The sequence below is a fragment of the Cavia porcellus genome, unplaced genomic scaffold, assembly GCF_034190915.1.
Source record: "Cavia porcellus strain 051 isolate PalLab524CR breed Dunkin Hartley unplaced genomic scaffold, mCavPor4.1 scaffold_22, whole genome shotgun sequence".
Taxonomy (NCBI): domain Eukaryota; kingdom Metazoa; phylum Chordata; class Mammalia; order Rodentia; family Caviidae; genus Cavia; species Cavia porcellus.
The window spans coordinates 21,475,933-21,503,845 of record NW_026947505.1 but is presented as its reverse complement, the minus strand read 5'-3'; the positions used below and the strand labels follow the sequence as shown (position 1 = coordinate 21,503,845).

Sequence of the window (27,913 nt, the reverse complement as noted above, 5' to 3'; positions counted from 1 at the left end):
TTTATTTTGCACTTATTTATATTTTGAGTTTCTCACAGAAGAGAAACCATGCAATATATAACCTCGAGACCATAATACTAAGTGAAATAAATCAGACACAGGTTAAATATCAGAAAGATTGTTTTGGTCATCAGATGAGTTATTATACATAAAAATATGAGAAGAGTACTCTTCATATATCTTCTGTGGAATATAAAGAAGCTGCTAGAAGAAATAGGGAGATGGAGTGAGAAATATAAGCAGTTACTCATCTGATGAGGTAATGTTAGGTGAATTTTTTCTTACATTTTGCTACCATAGTTACATCTTGTCTGTATATATGTTATTAGAATATTTAAAATCTTCTATGGTTAAATATATTTTATATCTTGGATAAAGGGGGTAGGCTAATGTTTTTCTAGTAATTTATGTTTGTTCTTAATGTGTATGCCTTTGTGTGCCTATTGGGTTGTCGGTGTGGTACTAGGTTGCCTTTACAGCATATTTAATCATCAATCAATTCTTTAAAGTAGGTCTTAATAGTATTCCCATTTTATTAGTGATAAAACTGAGACGTATGTAGATTAATTCATAGGACATTTCTAAAAGTCATCTGAGATTCTGTTTTTGTTGGTGAGAAGTTTAAAATCACTGCCACGTGGTGGACAGGTGGTAGATCACCTTGCTGATGGTAGATCAGCTCGAGTGATCTGCTGAGGTGGTGCCTGTCAGGGTGAGGAGCCTAAGCCCTGCAGTAACAGAGTTGGCCTGACTTCCCTTCCAGCTACCGGATGATGAGCATGACCTCTCTGACCGGGAGCTGGAGCTGGATGACTCTGCAGCCCTCTCAGACCTGCACTGGCAGGACTCATCTGTGGACGGTGTGCTCTCCCCCCAGCCTTCCTCCAACCCCTCCCTCTCACTCCCCCAGCCCCTGCGCAGTGAGCGGTCAGGACGGGACACCCCGGCGAGCGTGGACTCTATCCCCCTGGAGTGGGATCATGACTATGACCTCAGTCGTGACCTGGAGTCCGCAGTGTCCAGGACTTTGCAGTCTGAGGATGAAGAGGGCCAGGAAGAGAAGGATTTCTACCTCAGGGGAGCAGTCGGCTTATCAGGTAGGGAAGAGCTTTTCCTGTATATCAGCTTGGAGGAAAATAGTCAGGAGTTGCTGCTGTGCTGGAAACATATCAGCTAAGCAGATTCACCTTCTGTGAAACATTGGATGCTGCCATAATGACGAATGTGTGGTCACATGGAAATGTAACCCTGGGGCAGCTCCCCAGGACAGGAAGGAGGCTGTGGGAAACTTCTGAGCTGAGATGATAGGCGTGAGTGGTGGTTGCTTAGGTAGATGAGGCAATGTTCAGTACTTTCTGTCAGCTGAAGTTTGACCCAAATGACAAGATTGTGGCTTGAGTGGAATACAGTAGACAAAGGAAAGGCTGGAAAGGCAAGGGAGGGTGGTCACAAAATGACCTGTTCACCACAAAAAGGAGTTCGGCTCTTGTTCTGACGGGAATAGGGAGTGACAGCATGGTCTAAGGAAGAAGGCGATGTGATCAGGTGCACAGTTTTATATTGTTTTGGTCTAGACACTGCAGAAGAACATACAGGGCAGAAGAGAGTGCAGATGGAAATGTTTTATAATCTAGGATACACAGAGGATAGTGGCCTGAGCTAAGAAGCAGCACTGGACTGAAAAAATATGGAAATGGCAAGAAATCATGAGAAGACTCCTGCAGAGTTAATGATTGACTTGAGAGAGAGAGACACCTCTTGGTGGAAGATGCGTATGCTCCAAGGCCCTGACAACCACGAGAGGGAGGCAAGGCAGAAAGATATGGGCACTGCTGAGTACAGTCAGGCTCAGCCTGATTTTGAGATACTTTTAGAATTTCCAAATGAATAATCCAGGAGTAGGTATATGGGTCTGAAGTCAGTGCCCAGAAATACATTAGGTAGTTATCCCTGTGTAAATGGTAATGAACCCTAAGCACAAGGAGGGAGTCACACAGGAAAAGTGTATAAGGGAAACAAGGAGCACAAAATCCCAAGCAACAAATACTCTAAAGGATGTACAAAGTAAAAAGATCACTATATAGAAGGCAAGCAAACATGGAATAAAGAATTGGAGGCTGATGTTTGGCACTCATAAATGTACGACCTAGTTTCCCTAAAAGGAAAACTGTAACTACAAGGTCATCTGTGACTTTTGTTATGTTTCTGATAATTCAAATCTGGATTCTCAAGCATATGACATTATTTTAAAACTAAAATGATTTCTTGCATTTCTATTTTATTGACACCAGAGTTAGGCATATGGCATCATAACAAGTACTGCCTGGCATGTACCCACCAGCCACAATGACAGTTAAGCACTAAACTGTAAGCTGTGGTGGGCTGACAGAGGAAAAGGAATAGCATGTGTGTACTGATTTTAAAGGCGTGGTAAAAGCATGTGAAATATTAATATTTATGTTGATAACTTGCTATAATTTGGACATCCGGTTTAGTAAAATTTAGCACTAAAATTAATTTCACCACTCTTCTAATACAGCTATTAAATACTTAAAATTACATGTGTTGTTAATAGAAATATTGCTACCCTAGAATCCAGGTGGAAGTCCCTTGTCTGTGACTGACTAGCTGTTTAAACTTGGACAAGTAACTTCATTTCCCTGGAAGTCAGTTTTCTTTCTATACAATGGGAATAATATTCAGGTATCCGTTGGATTTCTGTAAAGATAAATGAGTGCACTCTCAATGGATGTGAATTCCTAGAAGGATCCATTTCCAGAAGCCTTTGGTGAGCATGCGCACACTCTTCTGTGTGCCCGGGAACCACCTGTTTAAAATGACTAACTTCCTTTTTTTCCCTAGGAAAGTTATTTTCCTGCCACCAGAGAATCAAGGTTTCCAGCACTTAGTTGTCAACTTAGACTGTGCTCTTTTTGCAGATGTAGTGATCCCCGAGAGCCCTGAGGCCTATGTAAAACTCACAGAAAATGCCATCAGAAATACCTCTGGTAGGCCTGGAAAGCCAGCCAGTCCATCTCCGCCCTATAAAATCCTTCTCTCAGCACAGCTGCTGTATCGCTCACAGCTTCGGGGCTCACGCATGCTAAGACATAAACCTTCCTCTCTTCCTGCTGTACTAGATAAAAGCAGCTGGTTGGTCCACATCCAGAATAAGATTTAAATAATCAAAAAAATAAGGAAGAACTTACCCACTTGTCGTATCATAATCAGTCTAGAGTAGAGACCTCTGGCGCCCATTAACAGCAGACAGGGCCCGGCCAGTACTCAGACAGTGTGCTTCCACCACGGGAGGGCCAGATTTGTGGGGTTGCCACCTGCCTCTAGCCAGGTGCGTGACCTGGGGATATGTTACACTGCATCTGCTGCATTTCAGAGGTCATGGGAGACAAAAGGGGAAACAAGATTTTAAAATACCATACATCTGTTTTTTGGTTGAAATACTGGGAATTGAACCCAGGGCCTTTGAACTGAACTACACTCCAAGCCCTTTTTACTTATTTATTTATTTTTTGCTTCAAAACAGGGTCTTACTACATTGCACAAGCAGGACTTAAATTTAAGATCTTCCTGCTCCAACCTCCCAGAGTTCTGGGATTACAGGTGTGCGCTGCCATGCCCACCTAAAATATATCACTTTAGTTTAAGAAGCCTTACAAAAGAAAATAACTGGAAATGAAAAACAAGTTCTGCTCTATTGTGACCTTGCATTTCCTGTTAAGGATAGAACTGTTCCTAAAACACAAAGAATTAAAGGCAAATGGAACCAGTTTTGCTCAGTATTGCAAGAGACAAACTGTAGCTCAGGGTCAGTGGATTGCAGAATGATGTGCAATGTGGTATGAAGTTGTGGAGTTACTAGTTTACACTTCTGTTTCTGAAGATAAGCAAAGGGCTCAAAATGAAGTAGCATTAGTAACAGCTGATTTTCCAAGCAAGTTGTAATGAGAGACCCCTTATGGGTGTACTTAGAAAGGCTTTCTTCTAAAGTAAATAAATAAATTGAATAAAGCTTACTTACTAATATTTGTTTTGCTTTCCATTCTGATGATCACTGATCTTGTTCCATTCCAAGACCATCATAGACAAATGTACATAGAGACGCACTCACACAGACATGCACACACAGACACACACCTTGTAATTTTGCAATTCAAAGAGTAGAATGAGCTAAGGTTTAAGCAATGAGGAAGAGCCTACATGTACAGAAGTGCTGATAGGTTTCTCCTAGTTTGTTTGGTTTTTTTTCAGACTAGATAAAAACCAAGTCTCTGCTAGTTTGATCTCTCCAGGCATGTCTATTCTAAGCTAACCTTTTGTTGATTATCCTGAATTCATGCCTTAAATGAATGACACAATAATCAGATCTTCGGTGGCACTTCATCTCCCAAGGTACACAAAGACAAATTAGAGTGTACCTTCCACTGCTTGTTACAGGACTGCAGAAGGAGCCTGAGAAGCCACTGGATCCTCATTCCTGGGGAGATACCATTTCAGATTTTTAAAAGGCCTGCCCTTATTTACAGCTATCAGACAACCAGGGTAGGGGCTGGAGGAGGGAGCAGGCATCCCAGTGTATAGAACCAATTGCAGGACCCTTTGCAATGCCCACTATTCTGGGGACTCTTAGGAAGCACACTCACTGGTATAACCTACTAAGCCTAATCTTCTAGTACGCCTTCACTAAATTTGCTTTTATAATACCCACACACTTGCCCTTTCCATGCTGTCATACTGAAACAGTTTCTGAAACTTCTTGAGCATCAAGCTTGAAATAACTCAAGCAGAATGGGCAGTAAAGATTCTTATGGTTGGCACCACAGGGCATCACAGCGCCTTGGAGTCACAGATCCAACAACTGGACAAAGCCCTGGATGACAGTCGCTTCCAGCTGCAGCAAACTGAAAATGTCCTACGCAGTAGAACTCCTACGGGGCCAGAGCTAGACTCCAGCTACAAAGGCTATGTGAGTGTCCTGAACAGCCTGCTTCTGACCTGTACCTGGATCACAGTTCTGTGACAAAGAATGCTCCATCTGCAATATGAGGGACTTCTGATGCCCACCCCCAAACAGCAGAGCCCTTGAACTCATGGACATGGATGTACAAAACAAAGATCTGATGTTTAAAGTTACCATTTGAGCAGAAATGCTCCATTTTCAACCCCAGGAGCCCATTGTCACGACTAGCCTGTTCGTTTATACTAAGCACTTAATGAGATCCATTTATTTGAGTACAACAAAATCCTTTGATTCCCAAAGGTCATTAGGCATTTTTCCAAATTCTACTAATAATTTTTGGCCAAGGTTATCCTTGAAGTAGCAGATTTTAGCTAATAGTTTACTAATCATGGAATTTTTTTTAGTTCTTTTTCTGGGTTTTCAGTGTATATTGACCTTGGAAATATTTTAGAATCCTCTGGAGTTTTGGTATGGTTTGGTGAATGCTTTGTTTTGTTTTGTTTATGGTGTTAAGGATGGAACCCTCTCCTCTGCTCCTTGATATGCTCATTCTGAAGAAAAAAGATCTGAAGAGGGCCTAGGAGAAAGACAGCAAACAGTTATGGATATTACCAATTGCATTTGAGCAGCTATTAGCTGTGTATGATAAAGTTTATCAAAACTTTATTTGTCCTATGCTAGTTACTGACCCAGTAATTTTTTTCATAAAAGTACCTGTGTCTGTTTCCTACATACATTTAGGCAAGAGAATTTCTAAATAAATTTGTTCCCTGTCCAATATCTTCTTTCACATGCAAGTGAATTTTTAGAAAAAGGAAAGAAAAGTTAATTTCCTATGGTCTAATCACAGTTTATATATATGATATTTTAAGTCAGGGAAGAGAGCCGCTCCAGCAATGTATGTTAATATTAATATTGTCATGATTAGCTCCAAAAGCTATCATGAAACATCTTTTGTAAAATTCTGGTATAATTTTAATATAGTTTATTGATGACTGTGCTTATACCATTGAAATTACACTTAACCTCAGTCAAAAGTCAACAAAGTAACTTAATACCATTGTGTTCTATTGAAGAGCTTTGTTGTTGGTGGTGGTGGTGGTGGTGTTTTGCTTTTGTGTTTTGGGTGGTTTTTGGTTTTTTGTTTGTTTGTTTGTTTGTTTGTTTGTGTGTGTGTGTGTGTGTGCTAGGAATGAACTCATGACCTTGCACATGCCAGGCAGGTGCTTATGCTGATGAGCTACATCCCCAGCCTCTACTGAAGAGTTTTGGAGAGATTATGTAATACATGGTCCATATTGCAGAAATGCCTTAATTTATTGTTTTATTTTTGAATTCTGTAGATGATATTAGAAGTGGAGTTTGAAGTTTTCCCCCTGATTGTAGAATTTAGTCTCTTAATACCTATTACACATTGCTTAAATTTCCTCCTAAAACAACTGGCATTAGTGTTGCTTTGTGCTTTTAAGTATTTGAATTATTCAATGCAGAAATGTCCCATGAGGTTTATAGTATATTAATGTTTCCACATTTCAATTTAAGAAAGACAAAGAAGGAGCAATTTGACAAAAGTTAAGTATTACCTTTCAGCAGAGGGCTCTGGGCTTTCCATCCCAGAATGGTTCAATAAGTTCAAATTCATGAATTTAAAGGAAATATTGAGGACTTCGCATGCCAACCCTGTATGGCCAGTAGGACTTTAAGGCTTTGCTTTTTGTGTCTTTGAATGCACATCACCTGTTGAGACAGCATAGCTGTGGTCTTTGTTTATTTTTAGTAAAGTGACACAGAGGAGTATAACACAGCCAGCACTCCACTGGGCAGCTGCAAAGACATCCTCCCAGAAGCTCTTGCCCTTGTGGGAATTTTGGTGATGAGGACTGTTTTTCATGTCTCAACAGATGAAACTGCTGGGCGAGTGCAGCGGCAGCATAGATTCAGTGCGGAAACTGGAGCACAAACTGAAGGAGGAAGAGGAGAACTTCCCTGGCTTTGTTAACTTGAATAGTACTGAGATGCAGACAGCTGGTGAGTGCATTCTAGGCAGTTCAAAAGGACTTTGTCACACTCATCTTCCATGGTTCTGCTTCACCTCCTGTAGGAGGTTCAATCCTGGGACCCTCTTGCTACCATCTAAGGATCACCCATGACAGAGGAGGGAGAAGGAGCATGTACCTTTATTTTAATGCACTGTCTCTAGTGTTGAGTCAGCTTTTTGTATGTGCGCATTCAGCATCCTGTTGTAGAAAAGAACCAAGAATGGAATCATCTCTTCTGGCACATGATTGCTTATTACTTCAGAAAGTTCCTCATGGCTTTTTTAAACTCCATTCTCATTAGAAATGCAAGTAGGAAAAGAGCCTCTGCTGTCCCGTGGATTACTGTGCATTCCATTTCTTTTTCCCTCGTTCTTTATGGTGGAACCCAAGGCCTTTGTACTGAACTATATCCCTAATCTCTTTTGTTTGGGTATTTATTTTTTAATTTATTTTTATTTTGAGACAGGGTCTCACTCAACTGCCCAGATAGGGCTCAAACTTCCTTCCTGATCCTCCCACAGTGCTGGGATTATAGGTATTCACCACCAAATCTGGCTCTGTTGCTCTTTAAAGTTAGCCACCACTGCTTATTTAAAGCATTCCCCAGCTGGAGAAAACTCTTTACTCTTCTGTGCCTGGCTCTCCAGGTGTGATTGACCGATGGGAGCTCCTACAGGCCCAGGCCCTGAGCAAGGAGTTGAGGATGAAGCAGAACCTCCAGAAATGGCAGCAGTTCAATGCAGACCTGAACAACATCTGGACCTGGCTTGGGGAGACAGAGGAGGAACTGGAACGACTCCAGCGCCTGGAGCTCAGCACCGACATCCAGACCATTGAGCATCAGATCAAAAAGCTCAAGGTAACTGCCTCTTGCCTTTCCCATCGAGGAAGCCACCACATGTGCCATTTGTTCAGAAACTTTTAGCTTTGATATGTTTTACCCTCACACAGCAGTAGGGAAGATGTCCAACAAAACTGGACAAGAACTCATCTCTCCCATAGCCATCCAAAGTCCCAGTGTGTCTTAAGATGGTTTAGAAGGGCAGAGCATGCTTTAGGGCTCTCCGCACATAAACAATCACTCATAGTTTAGCAAAGTGGAATTTTATGAAATGGTCAGTTAGTTTCCTAGAAAATCCGGACACCTCTGTGATCTAATCAACCTTTTTGTAAGACAAATATAAGTAAGAGCAGAGGGTTGCACATCTTTATTAGAACTGGAAAGAAATCCTTTCAAAGTCTGTATCTGTGTGAATTCATGGGAAACCTGGTGATATCATTTGATTTTCTCATATTAGCAAAATTTCCAAAATTGATTATAGCAGTGACAAAAGGAATTGTACTGTAATGGATCAAGCAAAACAAGACTAAGAGTATTTATGAACTACACCTTTGATTTAGGCCTGGTTGGAGATAGTATCTCTTCCCTTCACTCCAGCCCCAGATCTTAACAGTCCCCCGTAGTTCAGCTATTGAACTTCACTCCTATGTGGAAACTGGTGAGTACCATAGACTGAGAGCTCAGTTTTTATTGACAGCTCAATGGCTCCTGGGTTTTCTTTGGAGAGCATCAAGATGTGTTCAGATGGGCTTCTGCTCAGAGTAAAGCTACCCTGGACTCAGAACTACACGTGCTGCTCCCATATTTCTGTGACTTTAGTACATGCTACTTATTTTTAAATGATATCTCTGTGGCTTACTTTTAGAGTTGTTTTGTTTTGCTCTAAATTTTCAGAGAGAGAAATCAGTGTTTCCCGCAGGTATTTTGAGAAAAGTCTCTGCACCAACTCCATGAATTTTTGCACTAGGTGCAGAAAGGGAGCTAAATTTATAGAATATACATAATAAAATGCATTTTTCTGAGGGTCCATAGATTAGTTGGCAGCCCTGCTTTATAACCAAATTCTTGAAAAGTTGCTAAAACAAGTGCAGGGCAGAGTCTGACAGCTCAGCAGGATGAGGGCAGCAAAGTAAGACCTTGGAAGTCCATCTGCACGGTGAGGAAATCTGCCTCCTCTGCCCTGTTCTTGGTGCTTCCTGTCTGCATTCTCTGTGAATAAATCTGTGGAATAACCAACTTCTTTCTACAGTATCTCTTGGTCTCCTACTGTGTCTGTGGTCAAATTTATAGCACAGCATGTTAAGAACCCATTGAAAAGTGTAAATGTAATTCAAGTTGGGAGCATACCAAAACCAAGGAGAAATTAGAAAAAAGTACAGCCTCTGTAAATGTGATTTCTAGTATTACTTACCCCATCTTGATCCATGGACATTTAAATATTACCCAAAACACTCAGAAATTAATAGACAATTTGTGCTCAGGTTCTTGGAATTAAGTTATGAACACAGGAAATCTACAGAACTAAACATCAGTCACCCGCTTTGACAGTGAAATCAAACTGAACTGATTAGCTCATGAAATGCCCAACTCATTCTCTTCCTCATACTAGAATGTGTCCTGTGATGAGACAGTGTCCTCAGCCTGTGGACCGCTGTGCCACACATAAGATCACTGGAGCCTCCGGGCCTGGAATCTGCCTTTTTAAGTTCACCACTTCTTACTTATGCACACAGTTTAGCATACCACTGGTCTAATGAATTAGTATTATTATGTGAGAAAAATAAAAGCAGGTATCCTTCTGCTCAAAGCTGCTGGACAAGATTCTGACTAAACAGCTGTGCAAGGGGCTGAGTTAGCCAGATATCTTAGTTCTCATCTTTCTTCCTGCTTTATTTATTTTCTATTTATTTATTCTACCCTTCCTTGGTTTTTAATTCGCCTTCCTCAAAGATATGTCAGCCATTCTGAAATATGTAATGGTTCCCATGTATTCTTGAAAATTGTGATTTTTTGAGTATGCACATGTATTAATGCAATTGTGTTAAACAAATCATTCTGTTCAGACTTTTTTTTTTTTTTAGTACTAGGAATTGGACTCCTACCCTTGCACTTGCCAGGAGACAGGCACTGTGTCACTGAGCTATATCCCCAGCCTCAGTTTGGACATTTTTGTTCTATACTATATTCTCCTAAGTTGTCAATTGTCATCAGATCTTCTCATCAGTGTCAGTGTGGTTTACCCACCATCACTTCCCTAAGCATCCTGTTAGGGCCAGTTTTAATTAGGATCTTTTTTTTTTTTTTTTTTGTCTTTTTCATTTTCATTTTTATCAGTACCAGGGATCAAACTCACGACCATCTGCTTGTAAGGCAGGTGCTTATGCCACTGAGCTAAACCCCCAGCCCCTTAACTAGGATCTTTTCATTTGCGTGGAACACTTTCAAGGGTCTTACAATATTTTGTAACAGATGTTTTGTCATTATTGTGTCTGTTAAATTGTCCCCCTTTCTTTTTCAGGAGCTCCAGAAAGCAGTGGACCACCGCAAAGCCATCATCCTCTCCATCAACCTCTGCAGCTCTGAGTTCACTCAGGCTGACAGTAAGGAGAGCCAGGACCTGCGCGATCGCCTGTCCCAGATGAACGGGCGCTGGGACAGGGTGTGCTCCTTACTGGAGGACTGGCGGGCTCTGCTACAGGACGCACTCATGCAGTGCCAGGTCAGTGGGGCTTTGGGCAGGTGGCTCCTTGGAGCCAAATGCTGTCACTGTTTTTTTGAAGGAAACAGTTGTTTCTCCAAAAGAATAGTTGAGTGAGATTAACTATGTTCCTGAACTTTTCATTTTCCTAGAGAATCTGTACATCTAACTAGAATTCAAAGACTCTACATCTCATCATCTGTCCAGTTTTAAAAAAAAGATTACTCCCCACATTTGTCTCCGCCCTGCCTTTTCTCATTCATTCATTCAACACATATTTACAGAGCACATAGATATTTCTTGAGCATCAAAGTAAGCATTACACATTTTTACCCATCCATTCCTTCCACAATTATTTGCTGTTTCCACCATGTGCCAGATAGACAAAATAAGTAAAATTGCAGGAAATAGTTAATCAGGATACCTATAGACACAGGTCACATGTAGCAAGCAGTTGAGAACGGCCACCTTGGGAGGGTGGTCAGGGGAGTTCTGTAGATCTCTAAGCTGCCACTGGAAGAATGTTGCTATGAAAGGCTTGTTGAATGAAATGTGTTAGAAAAAGAAAAGCATACAATGCCTTTAGGACAGAAAAGAGTCCAGTATGGTCAAGATGTAGTCAGTGAGGCAGGAAGTGATCAGGCCTGGGAAGGATCTGGAACCGGATCACACAGAGCACTTTAGGTCCTGGCCAGGACTTTGAGTCCTATCTGAATTTCAATGGGAAAATGAAAGATCTGAAAGCTGTAGTTACACTGTTTTTTCCCCCATTTTGCCCACTCCTTTCAGAGTATCTTGCCCACAGGAGACCTTCAGTAACTACAAGGTGTGATTAAAAAAATGTTGTATGTTTAATATTTTAGAGTCTTACAGTAAAGACATATTGCCATTAAACCTCTCATACATCTCCTTACCTCCGTACTTATCCCATCATTTTTGCCACTTTCTGATGTACTTCTGGAAGTCCTCAGTTGTGAGTGTCAGTAGCTGTGCTGTCATGCCTAGTGCAATGTCCTGAATTGATTCAAAGCACAGTGATTTCTGTCAAAAACATTATGATGTGCTCTCACCCACCTTATTTACTGGATCTGCTATCATGAGGCTTTTGACTTCGCCCTAAAGTCAAAATGACAGTGAAAGGTAAATGTTTTGAGTTGATGCAGGACATCAAGACAGTCAGGACCTCATAACTGAAGACACTTGCAAAAGAGGACTTCCAGAACGGTGGCACAAAGTGGCAAGAATGGCAGGATAGGTGTATCTGAAGTTAGAATATTTTGAGGGAGATTAGTGTATCTTGTACTGTAATAATATTTTTAATTTAAACATTCACCATGTTGATCACACCTTATCTGTGTTGAATAAATGAACAAGTGGATGAATGAAGGGTGTACAAAATTGGGCTCAAGCCTTAGAAGATGGGAAAATTTGAATATGCAGAGAAAAGACAGGAGGAGAGTCAAACCTGTCCAGACTATCAGCATTACCCTTCTTTCTAGAAATTAAGTATTTTGATACCAACTTTAGGTCTAAATATTTGCCCCTCCCTTGAGTAATAAATAAGATGTTTTTGGTAAGAAATTAAACTCTTGGTCAGCTACCTACAACAGCATTAAAGACTTCCTGAGAATAGAATCATGCATCTGATCTTAACATCAACATATGTTTGCCAGTGTTAGCAACTGAAAAGAATGGAAATGTACTCTAGAAAGTTTATTACACATGGTTATGTATTTTCATAGGATTTCCATGAAATGAGCCATGGTTTACTGCTTATGCTGGAGAATATTGACAGAAGAAAAAATGAAATTATCCCTATTGATTCTCACCTTGATACAGAGATACTCCAAGATTATCACAAGCAGCTGATGGTAAGAATCTGGACAGTCTAGTTACTTTCAGAGGAGTGGATATTTTTACTTTTATTTCATTGTGTCTAAATTATGCTGTTAATTTACACTCCAGCCTAAGTCTCTAACTTAACTCTTAAGGATTTTAGTGATTTTGAAACAAGTTGCAAACAGCCATTGCTTACTTGTACTAAAGTTAGGTATATTTAATCTCAATTAGCTTGTGTTTGGTAGGGCAACTGTTCAAAAATGTACTCATTTTCAATTTTAAAATGTACTTATTTTTAATTTACACATTCTATCTATGTCCCTAAAATATAGTACTTAGTAGATACTAAAATACAGTTGTCTTTGTTAGAGGAATTAGATACACCATCTGAAATATTAACTTTTGCACCAAATTTTCTGAAAGAAAAACAAAAGAGGAAACACAATAACTTAGTTTATTTTTATCACCTGACAACACCAAAATATACCAGCTCTCAAAAAGTGAGAAACTGCCGAGCATAGATGCATACCTGTAATCCCAGCACTTGGGAAACTGAGGCAGGAGGATTACAAGTTCAAGCCTGGCATGAACAACGTAGTGACTTAGTGAGTCTTAAAATTTAGATGGGAGCTGGGGATTTAGCTTAGCGGCATAAGCACCTGCCTTGCAAGCAGGCGGTTGTGAGTTTGATCCCCGGTACTGTTAAAAAAACAAATTTAGATGATGATGATAATAATAATAATAATAATAATAATAATAATAATAATAAAAGCTAAGTTTATCAGTACTAGGGACGGGGGGATAGTGGGGAGGAAAGAAAAGAAAGAAGTAAGAAACTATTTCTAGGATTATATTCAAATGGAAATTTACTGCTTAGGTTTTTATACAAGGATCTTGATAATAAAAAGTTTAATGTATTTAAGTGATTTTTATAGATGATAAGCATATTTGGGTTCCATTCGGAGACAGTGCTTTGAATTTTGTAGATTTCTGTATTTTTAAAATGCTAGGTTAAATTAATGTTAACGTTATCTTAAATTATTTCATTTAAGACTCACTGATCTAAACTACAAAATTAGCTGCTTTTAATTCAGTACCAGAAGTATCTTAGAAGCCAAGAGGAAATAACTATGCAACTATATTTTTACTCGTTTGTCTCCTGGTATTAAGCTATGTATGATCACTCAATATCTTTTATTAAAATTCTGAGTGTGTATCAGAGCACACCTAGACATACTTGAGTTTTTGCTGTATTTGGATGTTAATGCTTTATTTTTCTATTTAAAAATTATCTTATGTCTCATTTGCACAATACTTTACATTTTAAGGACACATTCACAAATACATCCCATTATGATAGTAAACCTGACACCTCTGTGAACCAGGCATCCAATGAGAACACTGAGATCAGAGAAGTTCAGAAGTCCTGCAGGGATGTTTTGTTTTGGTTTGGTTTGGTTTTGTTTGGTTCGTTTGTTTTTCTTTTTCTTTTTTGACTGAGATCAGATAAGAACACAGCTCCCCATTCCTGCAGCCAGGCATCAGCATCATTTTGAGTGTGCACACCGCATTCTGATGCTCAGCTGCAATTCCCACTTTGGGAACATTGTCCGTCAGAACTCAGAAAAAACTTTCCTTCTTCTATACACAGCAAATACGGCGTGAGCTGTCAGAGTCTCAGCTCAAAGTGACCTCACTGCAAGACATGTCTTGCCAACTCTTGGTCAATGCTGAAGGCACTGACTGTTTGGAAGCCAAAGAAAAAGTTCATGTCATTGGAAATCGGCTCAAACTTCTCTTGAAAGAGGTCAGTCGTCATATCAAGGACCTGGAAAAGTTACTGGACATGTCGAGCAGTCAGCAGGTGAGTCCTCACCAGCCACCAAGGTGTTGCATTTCTTATAGGAGTGGGAAACACTGCTTCTCCAAAGCCTTTGAATGAAGCACATGTCAGAACAGAGTGTCCACTCTGCATCACTGCTCCTCTAAGTCTCCTCTCAAAATGAACACATCAGGTGCATAAAGCTCTATAACAGGACATTCTTTTGATTCTATTAAATTCAGAAGATCTCTTCTAATTGTTGCTGCCAGCTCTATTGCTATCACTGCTGTGGCATTTTATTTCACCCTGACTATTGAAGAACTCACACATTTTTAGTTATGCAGCCATGTTGGAGCAAACCAAACACTGTGGATGAGTTTTGTATTCAAAGAGAATAAAACATGCATTCTCCCTATGTGTACTATATAGTAATTACTCCATAGAAAATAGTCCTCTGCTCATTTGCTTTTTATAAGTTTTTCTTCAGTCTACCATATTATGATAGTATTGTTGATTTTGCAAACCCAGCAATGCTAAGATTTCAGACATTCAGTTGTGCAATACTGTCAGGAACACACTGTGCTTTGTCCTCTTGTAAGCATGTAATGGAGCCATCAACTCTGAACAGCAGCAGTATCAGAAATAACACAGTTCTTATTCTACCAGACAGACTACTGAGTGGCTACCATTTGTTTCTAACATAGACAAATTGGTTTATCTCTTGTCTTGGGGACCTACAACTATAAGACAGTTCTCATTACCTCCCATTCGTATATCATTCACATCCACATCACCAAGAAATAATAAAGATGCAATAAAAAATGTATAGCTATATTTTCCAAAGTACCAAACTCACAGCCAGGAAATCCCAACTCATAACAAAAAGAAGGTATGCTGTTTTCAGCGGTCTGATTTCATTTTTCCCAGCAATCTGATTTGTATGGTGAGGATGGGCAGATGATGGGGGTGGGGTAGGAAATACATTGTGCATATAGACCTCCCACAGCTCTGGGACATGGAGTTTTTAGACGAATCTTTTTCTTGCATAGGATTTGTCTTCCTGGTCTTCTGCTGATGAACTGGATACCTCGGGATCTGTGAGTCCTACGTCAGGAAGAAGTACCCCAAACAAACAGAAACCGGTAACTTTGCACTGGCCATTTTCAAGTGGCTCACGCGCACAAACACTAGGGAGTGACAGTGTGTGTCTACCATGGAGTCCACAGGTTCAGAACAGGAGTCCCCAGGCAGGAGAGGGCTGTCACCATTGCAGAGCTGCTCCCTCAGCCCCCACACCGTGTGGCCTTCCAGCATGCGCTCAGGAATGCACAAGAGCAATTCTGCTTTTTAAAAGAACCAGGGCTCAGTGTGTGGCTGGTATGTGGGAAGAAAAACTATTTTACTTGCTCACATGGCCACGTCAAGAATGCTGCTCATGTGGCCCTTTGGTGGCTCCTTCCTTCAAACCACCACCCCCAGGTCCACCTAACAGAAGTGCCTGAGCCAAAGGTGGACGGACTGAATGTCCCATGAGTCCACTGAACTGATGAGACAAATGGAGGTTCTGTTGATCCTCAAGCAAAGAGGCTTCTGAGTAGTAGTCTTGAAGGTTGGGGCCCTAATGTGGCACCAACTCAAGCTGACCCACCCAGACCACAAGGCTGGTGACGGCTGCCTCAGGGCCACACAGTGAGGATGAAAAGACCAATTTGGCCCTGCTACCCTCTATACCTTGGTTTCTCTGTGTAATTAGAAGCTTGGTTTTTGTTTTGTTATTTTTTTTGTCTGGCTTTATGATTTTATTCATTCTGTTTTTCTTTAGTTTTTAGAAGTAATGATTTCATTTGTACATTTTTTTGTTATATATACTTATGTTCTATGCTGACAAATGTATTATCCTTTTTAGGATTGTTTTTTACTACATTCACTAGTTTCCTATAGATCCTAGTTTAAGAATGTGAAGGAATACTGGCTTTTCTATTCAAATTTTAATTTGAATGTAATTTGTTGGGCTTCCTCCTGCAAAGCAGCAAGCTTACATTACTACCAAAAAATTTAGTATTGCTTCGGTGTTCTAAAACATAAAAAAAGAGTAAAGTGAATTTTACCAGTAAATATCAGAGTCACTTGAGTAGAGTCATTCATGTTTGTACCATAGAAAGTGGGGAAATTATGTCCACTGTTGTGTGGACTCCAGGATCACACTTTGTTTATTTAGTCATTAATAACGTAAATGAATTTATTTGCTCCTCTAGTAAAAGAAAAGCCAGTTTCCTTGATTTGTGGATACTGATCATTTCATTTGATTTGTTTTCCTTTGCTACACTTTTAGTTTAATTTTCATCAGTAGCTTGTCTTTATTTGCCTGGACTGAACATTCTTCTTTCTTTACCCCTGTTCATTGCAAACAGCCACGAGGCAAATGTAGTGTCTCACAGCCTGGACCCTCTGTCAGCAGTCCAAATAGCAGGTACCTTATTCTCCTGGTTTCCACACTGTTCTAGAACCCCAAGAGGATGATGAAAATTGTCCATGATTTAGGTAGGCCTGCGTCCGGTCTGCCTCAGCATAGTTGTGAAATTATGCATTATGATCCACACTCTTTTCTAGCCAATTGGAGAAGATGTTTCTAAATGGAAAGCATAAATAAATCTCAGAAAATAAAATATTTAGGCCACACCAAAATTTTGTTTAACTGCACATAGCTCATTCAGTCTCTTTCATTGAAGGTCACTCTATGTGCCTGTAAGGAATCAGTAGTGGCTAGTGGCACAACCACCACGTGATTCATGGCAGACTTTTATCATCCTCTTTCTTTCTAGAGTTTACAATGAGACACGTAATCGATCAATGAATTACTTTACCATTCACAGAACCCACAAATCTGCATAAAATATACTAACATCCCCAGCTTTTTATTTTATCTTCCTGTTTTATCCAGATTGTGGGTTTTGGATTCTCAAAATGCCAAGTCCTAATTGGTTGTTCTCCATTTAAAATTTATCAGCACCTTCTCTCTTCTGCTTGCCCGAAAATATCTTCAGCCTGCACACTCAGCCAGCCACTCACCTTCCTCACTCTTGGACCCAAGAGCAGTCCATGCCCTGCCCAGTGACCTCCCTCCCGAGGGCCTCCTCCCAGCTGCTCTCTGTGCTCCACACCTTGCCTCTGAGACCCCTCATTTCCGTAGTGAGCAGTGCTTTGCCTTCTCTGTTGCTGATGTGATGTCTGTGCTCCCTTGCCTTTCCACTAATCAGTTCGTGTTTCCCCAGAAAAGTTTCATTTTAAAGTGAAAAATCCTGCCCTTGAAGCTGGTTTTTCATTCTAATCCAAGCAGTTCACTTTGAAAATATCAGACTCTCTGGAAACTTACCGCTGCTGAGCAGGGCTCTAAATTCCTGGAAGGAGGGCGGGGATGAGGAAATGGAGAACTGTAAACAACTCTGAGTAATGGTTTTAGTTCCCCAGCTGTGTGCTGAAGGGACTGGCTATTCTGTTGAGTAATTCTCACTCAGCTGAAGTAATGCAGAATGTATTTTTATATGCTTTCTGATTTTAAGCCTCCATTGGGTGTTTTTTTTTTCTTTCTTTCTTTAAGTTTTTGTTTGTTTGTTTGATTTTGGGTTTTTTTTTTTTTTTTTTGTCCTTAACAAAATAGCAATAATGAAATATAGAGGGAAAACAAAACTTCCAGGGACGGTGGGAGGTAATGATGAACGTATGCTGCTGCTCTGTAGTCTTCTTAACCCCTACAAGAAGACAACTGGTGACCATAGACAAGTCACTGTGTTGCATAATCCTTCCTCTAACTCCCAAGTTGCTGGTGTGCCATGAGCAGGGATGAACACTGTCTCCACAGTGCTCTCTGAGGAAACCGGAGAACAAGTCTTTAGCTATTAAAATGCTGGTGATGAGAAGCGAACAAGCCGTTATGCTCTTAGGCAACACCAGTAGCCATCACCTCACAGTTCCCAGAGATGGCATCAGGCTGTTTCCCCAGTTATCTGAAGCCAGCCCCACAGAACTGAAAACCTTAAAGGCATCATTTATTTGGGCAGAAAATGTTTCCACATGCTTCCTAACAGGGCTTTGCAGCTGGGCCAGCCGCATTCTCACTGTGACATCCACAAGGCGCCTTTCAGCTCTGCTCTGTCCAGCACTGTAGATTAACATCTTTCTGAGTGCTCAGCACAATGTTCACTTCTCTCCTCGGGAGGGGATGGAATATAAATAATCTTTACCTGAATGGCAAACTTCATCAAACACCTTGGCAGGCAGGTTGTGGTTGAACATTCTTGGGTTTCATAACTCCTTGGCACCTTGGCCTGGATGCATTCAACCCTGACAGTAAAATGCCCAAGCTCTGGGGGGAGAATGAACTTCAGTCACCATCCAAGCTGTCACTGTGTCCCTTTACACTGTGATTTGAGACACTGTGTTTGATCTTGCACTGGTCCAGCAAATCTGAAAGGTTACTACAAAAGTGCAGGAATTGAGGATGTTGCCCTGTGAGATCTATGAGAAGAACATTCTAGACACAGATGTTTCTCTGAGAAAGGAAAGAGACTGAGTTGGAAAAGGTAGGGTCCTAATTCAAAGGGAGAGCTTAGTTATGTATTTTCTGTTGTTTAAAATCAGATATTAATAATAAACTAGCCTATTACATACTTCAGTTTGACCTTGTAGCAATTCTACGTGGTTATTTAATTACAAAGTTACATATGGACTGAGGACAGGGGTTAGTGAACATGTATTATGTTTAGGCCCGAGCCCTACCAAATTAATAAAATCTGCTTTCATTAAAGGATTTGTAATGTATCAGAACTCAGATTCCCTAAATTGATGACAGGGTGCTTCCTAGGACCTTCTAAAATTATAACAAATTTTTTTAAAAATCTACACACACATTCATAATTCATAATATTATTTTTTACTTGTGATTTGACTTATTTAGAAGCATGTTTTCAAAGCAGTGCTTGTGGTTCTTTTTTTCCTACATTTCCCTTATAATTTTCCCACCCTGCCAACAAGAATTCTTCAAAACTTTACTTGTAGAAATGACTTGAATGTGACAAATGGGACGATTCACTCTCATTTTCAACAAGACCAAGGATTGCTCTGTAGTCTGGATAAGAGAGAATGGTAACTTCCTTCCAAAGCTGAGAATCATACACTGCAGAATTGCCCAGGACACTGTTAGCCTTTGGCAGCTGCTGTAGAGAGAACTAAGATGGAATGGGAGGGACTAAAAGTCTGGCTGAACCACAGAAGGAAGGAGCAGAGGCCTCATTTTAAAATCCATTCCAAGTAGTCAAATATATTTAAGCAAGCCAGCAGGCTTTTTTCACATATGCTAAAGACTCCTGTAAACGCTATTCAGTGTCTTATGGAATTTGTTTTCAAATCTTTTGTGTCAGACTCTTCCTAGGGACCTATTTATTCCAGGCATTCAGAGAGCCTGGGCACAGAGCAGTTTCCCTGAAAGGCAGGCTGCCCACCTGCCCTGAGGCAGCTGGAGGCTAAGGCTCCAGTGAACCCCTCTTGCTGTTTCCAGGAAGGCTTTCCCAGTGTTTCTGGGGAATTAAGTCAGGCAGTTTAGGAAATTTGCCACATCTTTGAAAACACTTCTAGTAAAACAGGAACACTTCTCTGGGAAAAGGAGCTGAAGCCAACCAACCACTGGGGACATAAGTCAGCACACCCCTTGGATAATTATATAGTTAATAATGACAGGTGGCTGACATTTATTCACTGCTTAATGGGTTCTACACCACGCAAAGCACTGTGTATATGTTACCTCATTTGCCATCTTCCAAGGTGGCTATCGTCCTCCGTTTATAGAAAAGGACACTGGAAATTAAAGACAAGAGTTCGGGTGTGTCCCACCTTGTTAACCATACCACTCTACTGAGGAGCTATAGATGGGTAGGAGAGCTCAAATAACAGGGGCACAGGCCACCCAAAGTGGGGTAGTGCCAGCCAGCATGTTTGATTTGGAATAGAAGATTCGAGTACTAAACTGATTCTAAAAGCTTGTCTTCTGAACCATCTATCCATGGAACACTGGCCTTTCAAAGACCATGAGAGCAGGTGACAAGATCTTAGGCAGCCTAAATTACTTTTGAACAATAAATTTTTGAACAACACTGCTACTTTACTGCCAATGTTGGCTAACAAGTAACCAAATGATTTTCAAGTTTGGCTTTAAATGATGTGTGCACAGTTCACCCATGTTTTCCTTGAATATGTAGGATTTCAAAGTGAGTCACCCTGTGTGTATTTCAGACTTCTCCCATGTCTTTGCCACACATGCTTCTTCTGCATGGTATGTTGTTACATACACGTCATGTGTTTTTAATTCGGAACAGTGACACTCCTGGGCAACAAATCAGGCAATTATTTGCCCAGAAATTAGAAAGAGTTAGAGGAATGAGAAAAATAAGGAAATATTTGTTTGTGTTTTCCTGGATGCCTGAGATATCTCCACTGATGAAGTTCCTTGAGAAACTGCACACATTCTGAATTGGCATGTATTTGTGGCCAGTGGAGAATGACCAAGAACTAGTCAACACATTGCCTTTGTTCTTTCCCCTGTTGAATTTCTCAAGACTCTAGAAACAGGTGATTTTAATTCAACAGATAAATATTAAAAGTACCATTTTACTTTGAGATCATTAACTTCCTGGAACAGAGTCGTCCTGAAGAAGAGGCAAATCTGGGCATGTTAAAACTCTGGTAGTTACTCCAATGGCTGAGTGTTTATTTCAGTAGGTAGACTGGACATTTTTCAGAGCAGTCAACTGCATGAATAGTCACTAAGTACTATGTGTACTCTTTGTCCCTATCTCACCCCATTACTTTTTCCTCGGTTGGCACTCTTCAGTGGTAGAAACCATGCACCAATTAAATTTTATTGAAGAATGCTCTGATGCTGTTAAATGTGCCATGTCCTTCAAAAGACTCTGTAACATGTGAATCCCTATTCCAAACAATGGTGACCTGTCTAGTTCTTTGCAAGAAAAAACTAGTCAATGTGCAGCCTTTGTTTTGATCTTGCTCTTTGACTTAATTTCTTAGAGACTAATAATTGACAAAGAGGGGCTATTTGGCTCGATTGGGTTACATCATCACTTAGATGTGTACATCTTCCCATTTCTAAAGTCTTTCAATGTCTCTCAATGAAAATGAGTCAGATGTTTGGTAGGAGGAAATGTGGAGCTCTCTTCTGTCATTCTGTCATAACTCATCAAGAGACAGGTGGTGAGTGTTGCTTACCGAGGCATATCTTCACATTCACTGAAGGATATGCTGAGGAAAACCTGAATCCACAGTTTGTAGCAGGCTTTCCCACCCTTCTCGTTTCACTGAAGCAAATCATTGAATCAAAGACTGCAAGAGAAAAAATGATTTTAGGATATTAAGGCATCCTCCTTCTTGGCAAATAAAAAACCAGAAGGCCAGAGAGGGTGCTGTAGTTCCTGTGATTGTGCAGTGGCCTGAAAGCAACATGTCCTTGTGTCTGACACAGTGATTTGATGATCATTGTGATACTGTGAGGCTTTGTGGCTGGAGGCATTTATTTTAGATACAAGAAAGCCACTTCCAGTATTTAAGGATGCAGAGATTTTCTTCTTTGCTTTTACATGTAAAGTACCTATGACATCAGTATGACCGGCATGACTATCATCTGTATCACCAGGCAGCACAGCATGGGAAAGTCAAGAGCATGGTATGAAGGCAGGGCTTTTGGAGGTCTGAGTTCTAGATAGAAATCTCCCTCTATTTGTGGGATTTGAGGCAAATCATTTAGCTAGCATTAAATCTCAAATTCTAGTAGCTAAAGTCCCAGGGTTGAAATCTTAAATTCTGCTACTTGCTGGGCATGGAAGCCTGAGCCAGTTCCTTGATTCTCTGCACCTCTTTTTCATTTTGTATGAAATGAAGCTAATAAGCACACAGCTCAGAGGTCTGTTGTGGGGATTAAATGAGAGAACCCAATATAAACGCTTAGAGTGTTGCCTAGCAATCTGAAGAATAAATGTTAACTGCCCTTAGCTACTTAGCTACAAAATTAGGAGATGGATTAGATCTCTCTAAGGCCTCATCTCAACATGAATATTTTATAATTAGATAACTTGAGAAGTTTCTATTTTTCCCCTTCCATTAGAAAGATACAATATATCTCTTTCATAATTCATTATATTTCCACAAAATATACATTTCCCCCTCCCACAAGGTGGCCCATTAGAAATAACTCACTGGGCTTGGCACTAGGGCAGTTAAGCAATTTGACCACTAGATGGTGATTGAATCTTTGTGACCCTTCTTGTGAGACTGTTTACAGGGACAAATTACTGTAAGTCAGAAACCATGTAAAATGTGACACTGAAAAGTCAGACCATCTAGCCTAATTTGAAGAGGTCGATAAAGAAGTTGGCACAGAATTACAGTGAGTTGTTGAAGGCTATACTGTGTAGACCTCAGGTAAAAAGACCTCAGAGTTTAATTTAAAGGTGGTGATTTTGTTTTTATTTTTTCTTTAGACTCCAAGAACTGTGCTATAAACACCATGTAGTACATGGTTGAGATTTGTGGAGAACTAGTTGGTCACATTTCTCTATGGTTTAATTAAGGAGTTTTAAATAATCTCTCTGTGGCCCTTTTTAAGGGGATTATATTTTCTTAGGCATTGTACTACATCCCTCCCGCCACCAGTGATACCAACGTAATCTGTCTTCAGAAATTAATAGCTAATAAAGGAGCTACAAACACTAGAGTTTTCTCAGGAGCCAACCCTACAGAGTTACCTGTATAGTTTTTATATAACTGTATTTTCCTCACATCTCACATTCAATGTCCTTTCCCCTGATGACATTGAGACATTAAAACCATTAAGACATTCATATCAGGTCTTCTTGGTATAGCTATTCTTTCCATTTATATAATGTTATGCAGATATATTAACACTTGTGAGTAAGGTTCCTGTCTTCTGCTTTTCCAATAGTATGGAAAAAAAAAAAAAGCTGATGGCTCCTTCCAAAAGAAATCAGTCACACCCAACACAGATCCTACTTCAATCTTCAATATTTCTCAGGCCTCTCTTACAAATACTGACATTTTCACTAATATGCAATTTAAAAGAAAGATAAAAGTGAGATAGGGAAACTTGGAGTTTTGAGCCTAAAAAACCTTCAAGATGACAGTTTTCCTCTTCAGACAAGTACCATTTGTTTCCCAAAACCACAGATTTAGTGACAGGACCAGTCTAGAATCCCCCAACAGTGTTCGGTGGATGGACTCCTTTGTTATTCCTTGCTCGTACAGCTTTGGAACCCACTAATGTCAGGGTCATATGCTGGCTCAGTGCAAGATGAAACCAGGGTGTGCTCTAAAATTAAGCGTTCACTGGTCTTTGAAGACTGACTAGGACTGTTCTTATCCTTACTGTATGGATTTGGGCATATCCAGGATGGCTAGATGGGATGCTTGGTACAATTCTGACAACACATGTTGCCCAGCGATGTTCCTGATAGTCTTTAAAATAAACTGAATCAAACATCTACATTTTAATTAGCCTAGATCTACCTAATGTATGCTGGTAAAATGTGCAGAACAGTTACCTTTGTTGATGGAAAAGATTGTACTAAATTAAGAGAAGAAAGAGTGGAATCCAAACCAAATTACTCATCTTTGGTTGACCTCAGTGCAGTTTCCAACAGCTTTCTTTGGTTGGGATGTGGGGTGACTTGGACATACTGAAGAAGACTGGAAGCTCACTGCCAGGTCGGGTTGCATTTTGCATAGCCCTTTGGCTTCCAGGAAGGTACAAAAGCAAGAAGTAACATCTCTCCAGTATTTGAATTATTTTTGTGGCTTCTTTTCTCAGGTCCACAAAAGGTGGCTCCGATTCCTCCCTTTCTGAGCTGCGGCCAGCTCGGTCAGGCCGAGCCTTCCTGTTCCGGGTCCTCCGGGCAGCTTTCCCCCTTCAGCTTCTCCTGCTGCTCCTCGTCGGGCTCGCCTGCCTTGTACCAATGTCAGAAGAAGACTACAGTTGTGCCCTCTCCAACAATTTTGCCCGATCATTCCACCCCATGCTCAGATACACAAACGGCCCTCCTCCACTCTGAACGAAGCAAATGCCATCAGCTAAAGTGCCGGGAGCCTGAGGAGTAGGGACCCAGAAGCAGTCCCCACTATTGAAGAGGACCTTCATCTTGGCAGAAGCCCTTGACCAGGCAGCTTTCTCTCTACTCCATATCCTGGAGTGCAAGTCACGGTTTCTGATGTAGATGAACCACACAAGAGGGAACTATACAGAAGGTCTAGAAGAAATTTTGTTTGAGAGTCTGATTGGGTAAGGACGCCCAAAGTTACCCTGGACTTGTGAATTCTGGGCCTTTGGCCCATCAACACATAGCCAAGGACTTGAGTAGATCATCTGGGCAGCTTTCCCGTGGTGCTGCTCCATCCACCCAAGAAACAACCCTCCTGAGCGCCATGTTAGTGTAATACAATCCACCATCCAATCAGTGCTGAAGAGATTTTAGAACCTTGTAACATACAGTTTTTAAGAGCTTATATGGCAACTTTCTATGTACTTTTTTCTTCTTCTTCTTTTGGGCATGATGTTCTAACTTTCGCTTTAGAAGCACAAGCTGTAAATCTAAAAGGCACTTTTTAAAAAGATATAAAGAAAAACTAGATGTAATAAATAAAATTACAGAAGGCTTTATGTGAAGATAAAGTTGTATGTTATAGTATAAAGAAGATATTTATGTAATGTACAGTTTGCTAAAGCCAAGCTTTGTTTGTATTGATTTCTTTGCATTTATTATAGATATTATAAAATATTTTGTTGTTGCTTTTTCTTCCCTAAAAAAGTGACTTTCTCTAAATTATTAAGCAGGCATTAATCCAAATACAACCTAAGTTATGATTTCTATGGAATGAATGAAGCCAAGACACATGTATATCTTAAAGGAAAGAGCATTTGGAGGTAATACATATTTAAACATAGAAGGACCTGGAGGATTCTTTGTTCCCGTTTCCTTCTAGAGCCAATCAGACCTTATGAATTTTTGCATCCTGAATTACTTCTTACTCTCTTCTCATTCCCATTGCACCAGTGCAATAGTCTCCTGGGATCTTCTCCCTAAGACCCCTTCTCTGATTTGTCCTAAAGGTTTGCAACAGCCACCTGAACCTTCTTGAAGCCCTCTTTTTTCCACACACCTTCTTTTCTGCAAAGGTTCCTGGGTTTTTGTTTGTTTGTTTCGTTTTGTTGTTGATGTTGTTGTTGTCAGAAAAGATACAATTTCAGTCAATCATTCAAGTATAAATACTTAAGATTTGATTTTCCCCTCTGACTTTGCCAGCTCATGGAATTATTTGATGCTCATGGCCTTTTAATCTATCATTTAGCAATTTGAGAGCCAGATTTCAGCCTTCTATTAGAAATAGAAAGCTCAGTGACCAGAGCACATATTCCTCTGAGGTAGGCATTGGAGATATTTATTATTAGCCACTGTATTTTTTTTTTTTTTTTTGGTCTTTTTCCTTTTTATCGGTACCAGGGATCGAACTCACGACTGCCTGCTTGCAAGGCAGACACTTATGCCGCTGAGCTAAATCCCTAGTCCCTAAGCCACTGTCTTGTTAGGAATTGGAAGGTACAGTTTTCCATTTGACTTTTATTTCATCAATTTCCCTCATTGCCTGTACCAGCCTAGCCCCCCAGAGGTATTCAAGTTTACATATCTTGCTCTATTTCAAGTATTTCAGCTAAACCAAGTCAGCTGGAGCTGACCTCCGTGGTTTCTGTGATGCACACAACTGAGAGCCATCTCAACACTGAACCCTGAAATTTAGTGAATTTTGGTTTCTGGGCTGCCTTCACACCTTCTCTTTTGATCTTCAGGGCAGGGCCTAGCAGCTTGCCTTTCACACAGGTGCCTGGGTGTCTTCAGCTCTACTGACTGTTGAGAAGCGATGCCTCACATTTTCCTAATCCATTTTGCTTCGTCCTTTTTTCTCACTACACATGCTCTCCTGTCTTACAAGACTTAGTTCATCAGCCAGCTCCTCCTTGACCAGTTTCTGGATCACTTCCAGACTACTTACGACTTCCCTGTAGAGAACTTGGCTTTCGTGGCATTGCCCATTTGCTTACTACTTGTCAGTCTGTCGCTTTCAAATATCCCTTGAGGTCCTCTTCAAGAAACAGTTTTATTTATGGAAAGGATGAAGTTGTCCTTTCTCCCTACTTCTGGAGAGTTTGTGTGCATTTGAGACAGACCTCTCTATGTCCCCATCTCTCCGTTGCCTCCCTGTCCCTCTGGGCCCCAAAGCAGTCCCTGTTCACATGGAATACACCACATGCTCAGGCAGAGTCATCGCAAAGAGCAGAGAGACATCAGGGACTTTTCTTTTCCACATGACTGCTCACTCACTTTTTAAGTCATTCTCCATTACTGAAGAATCCAGTGTTGAATATTACAGAGAGAATTTTTTTTGAGTCATTTAGTGACTGAAACTGAACCCAGACCACTGCTCATAATCAATATATGCTCTACCACCATACCATATCCCCAGACATTGAAAAGAAATACAGTTTTAATTAGGAAAATTCTTATAGTCCATGTGCCTTTTTCTAAAGCCTTGTGAGGCACCTTGTGCTTAGCAGCAGCTTGAAGAGGAGCCAGCCCCAAGGAACCTGGGCACAGAAGCCATGAGGTCTTGGCTTCCCCCATAAGACATCTTGGCCAGTAGCAGATGAGACCAGGACCTCTGCCCAGAGACCTCACATCTTCAAGTGCTTTGGGGGGGGCGGTGTACCAGATCCACACCCAGCAGTTACCTCAGCAACAGAGAGTGGTGTAGCCCTCAAAGGCTTCATGGAAGGGATGGATATTTTGAAGAGTTCTAATTTAACAAAAGGACATTGATTGCAGTGTAAGAAGCTCGTGTTTTGTAGTAAAGACAGAGGAGTCTGCTGAGCCCTAGAAAGGGGAAAGGATGTCTCAAGTGAGAGGAGGAGAAAGACCTCGGGCAAAGAGAACACCAGCTGGCCAGAAGGGTGGGAAGAGAACGCTTAAGTGCATTTTGATGGTGAGATCTGCGCAAGAAAATAGGAACTTTTGGAAAAGAAGAAAGGGAAAATCCATACAGCAAAGATGGAAAAGGCTTAGAAACTAAAAATACTACAGTAAGAAATTCAGGTAGAAAATAAAGGTTTTTCAGGAAAACTATGCCTGGGGAGAAAGAATTAGACCTCCAGGAAGATGGCAAGGCAGCACCCTCCCTTGTTTGTGTAAGTGAGAAGCAACACCTTCCAAGACTCAGAAGGAAGTTCTTCAAGCCAGAGGCTGAGATTACTATAAGAAAACAGGTTGAGGGAGACTGATTTATAGCCTTCACCCTGAGACCAAATATTAAGATAGGGTAGCTACAAAATCATGTTGGCAAGCCGTATAAAAGGCCATAAAGCAATGAACAATGGAGTGAGAGATTTATGACAGATGGTCATGGCCAGATAGACAGGACCCCGGAAGAGCTGGTCTAAGGTGTGCCCGGGGTAGCTCCACGGTTGGGTTCTTTGCTTTGTGCCCACTGGTCTGCCCTCACCATTACCAAACCTCCAGAGGGAACTGTGTATCAGTTACAATCATCTCTGAGTATATGCCACATGGGTCCCAAA

At 40.7% G+C, this 27,913-nt stretch overlaps 1 protein-coding gene across 17 annotated transcripts in view; it reads left to right on the top strand.

The window, feature by feature from the left end:
- Syne1 (spectrin repeat containing nuclear envelope protein 1) overlaps positions 1 to 25,067 on the top strand; it is a 430,253-nt gene extending 405,186 nt beyond the window's left edge. For 11 of the 17 annotated variants that reach the window (XM_063233318.1, XM_013151061.3, XM_063233321.1 and 8 more), the window contains 11 exons: positions 764 to 1,097; positions 2,940 to 3,008; positions 4,842 to 4,984; positions 6,880 to 7,006; positions 7,665 to 7,876; positions 10,377 to 10,577; positions 12,299 to 12,427; positions 14,047 to 14,259; positions 15,267 to 15,359; positions 16,629 to 16,687; positions 24,104 to 25,067. In XM_063233318.1, the coding sequence (XP_063089388.1) occupies positions 764 to 1,097; positions 2,940 to 3,008; positions 4,842 to 4,984; positions 6,880 to 7,006; positions 7,665 to 7,876; positions 10,377 to 10,577; positions 12,299 to 12,427; positions 14,047 to 14,259; positions 15,267 to 15,359; positions 16,629 to 16,687; positions 24,104 to 24,344 (1,821 nt within the window). In that variant the 3' untranslated portion in view covers positions 24,345 to 25,067. The remainder of the gene's footprint in view (positions 1 to 763; positions 1,098 to 2,939; positions 3,009 to 4,841; positions 4,985 to 6,879; positions 7,007 to 7,664; positions 7,877 to 10,376; positions 10,578 to 12,298; positions 12,428 to 14,046; positions 14,260 to 15,266; positions 15,360 to 16,628; positions 16,688 to 24,103) is intronic. The other 6 variants (XM_023564552.2, XM_063233322.1, XM_013151064.3 and 3 more) reach the window with 4 other exon arrangements.
- Positions 25,068 to 27,913: the final 2,846 nt, after the last annotated feature.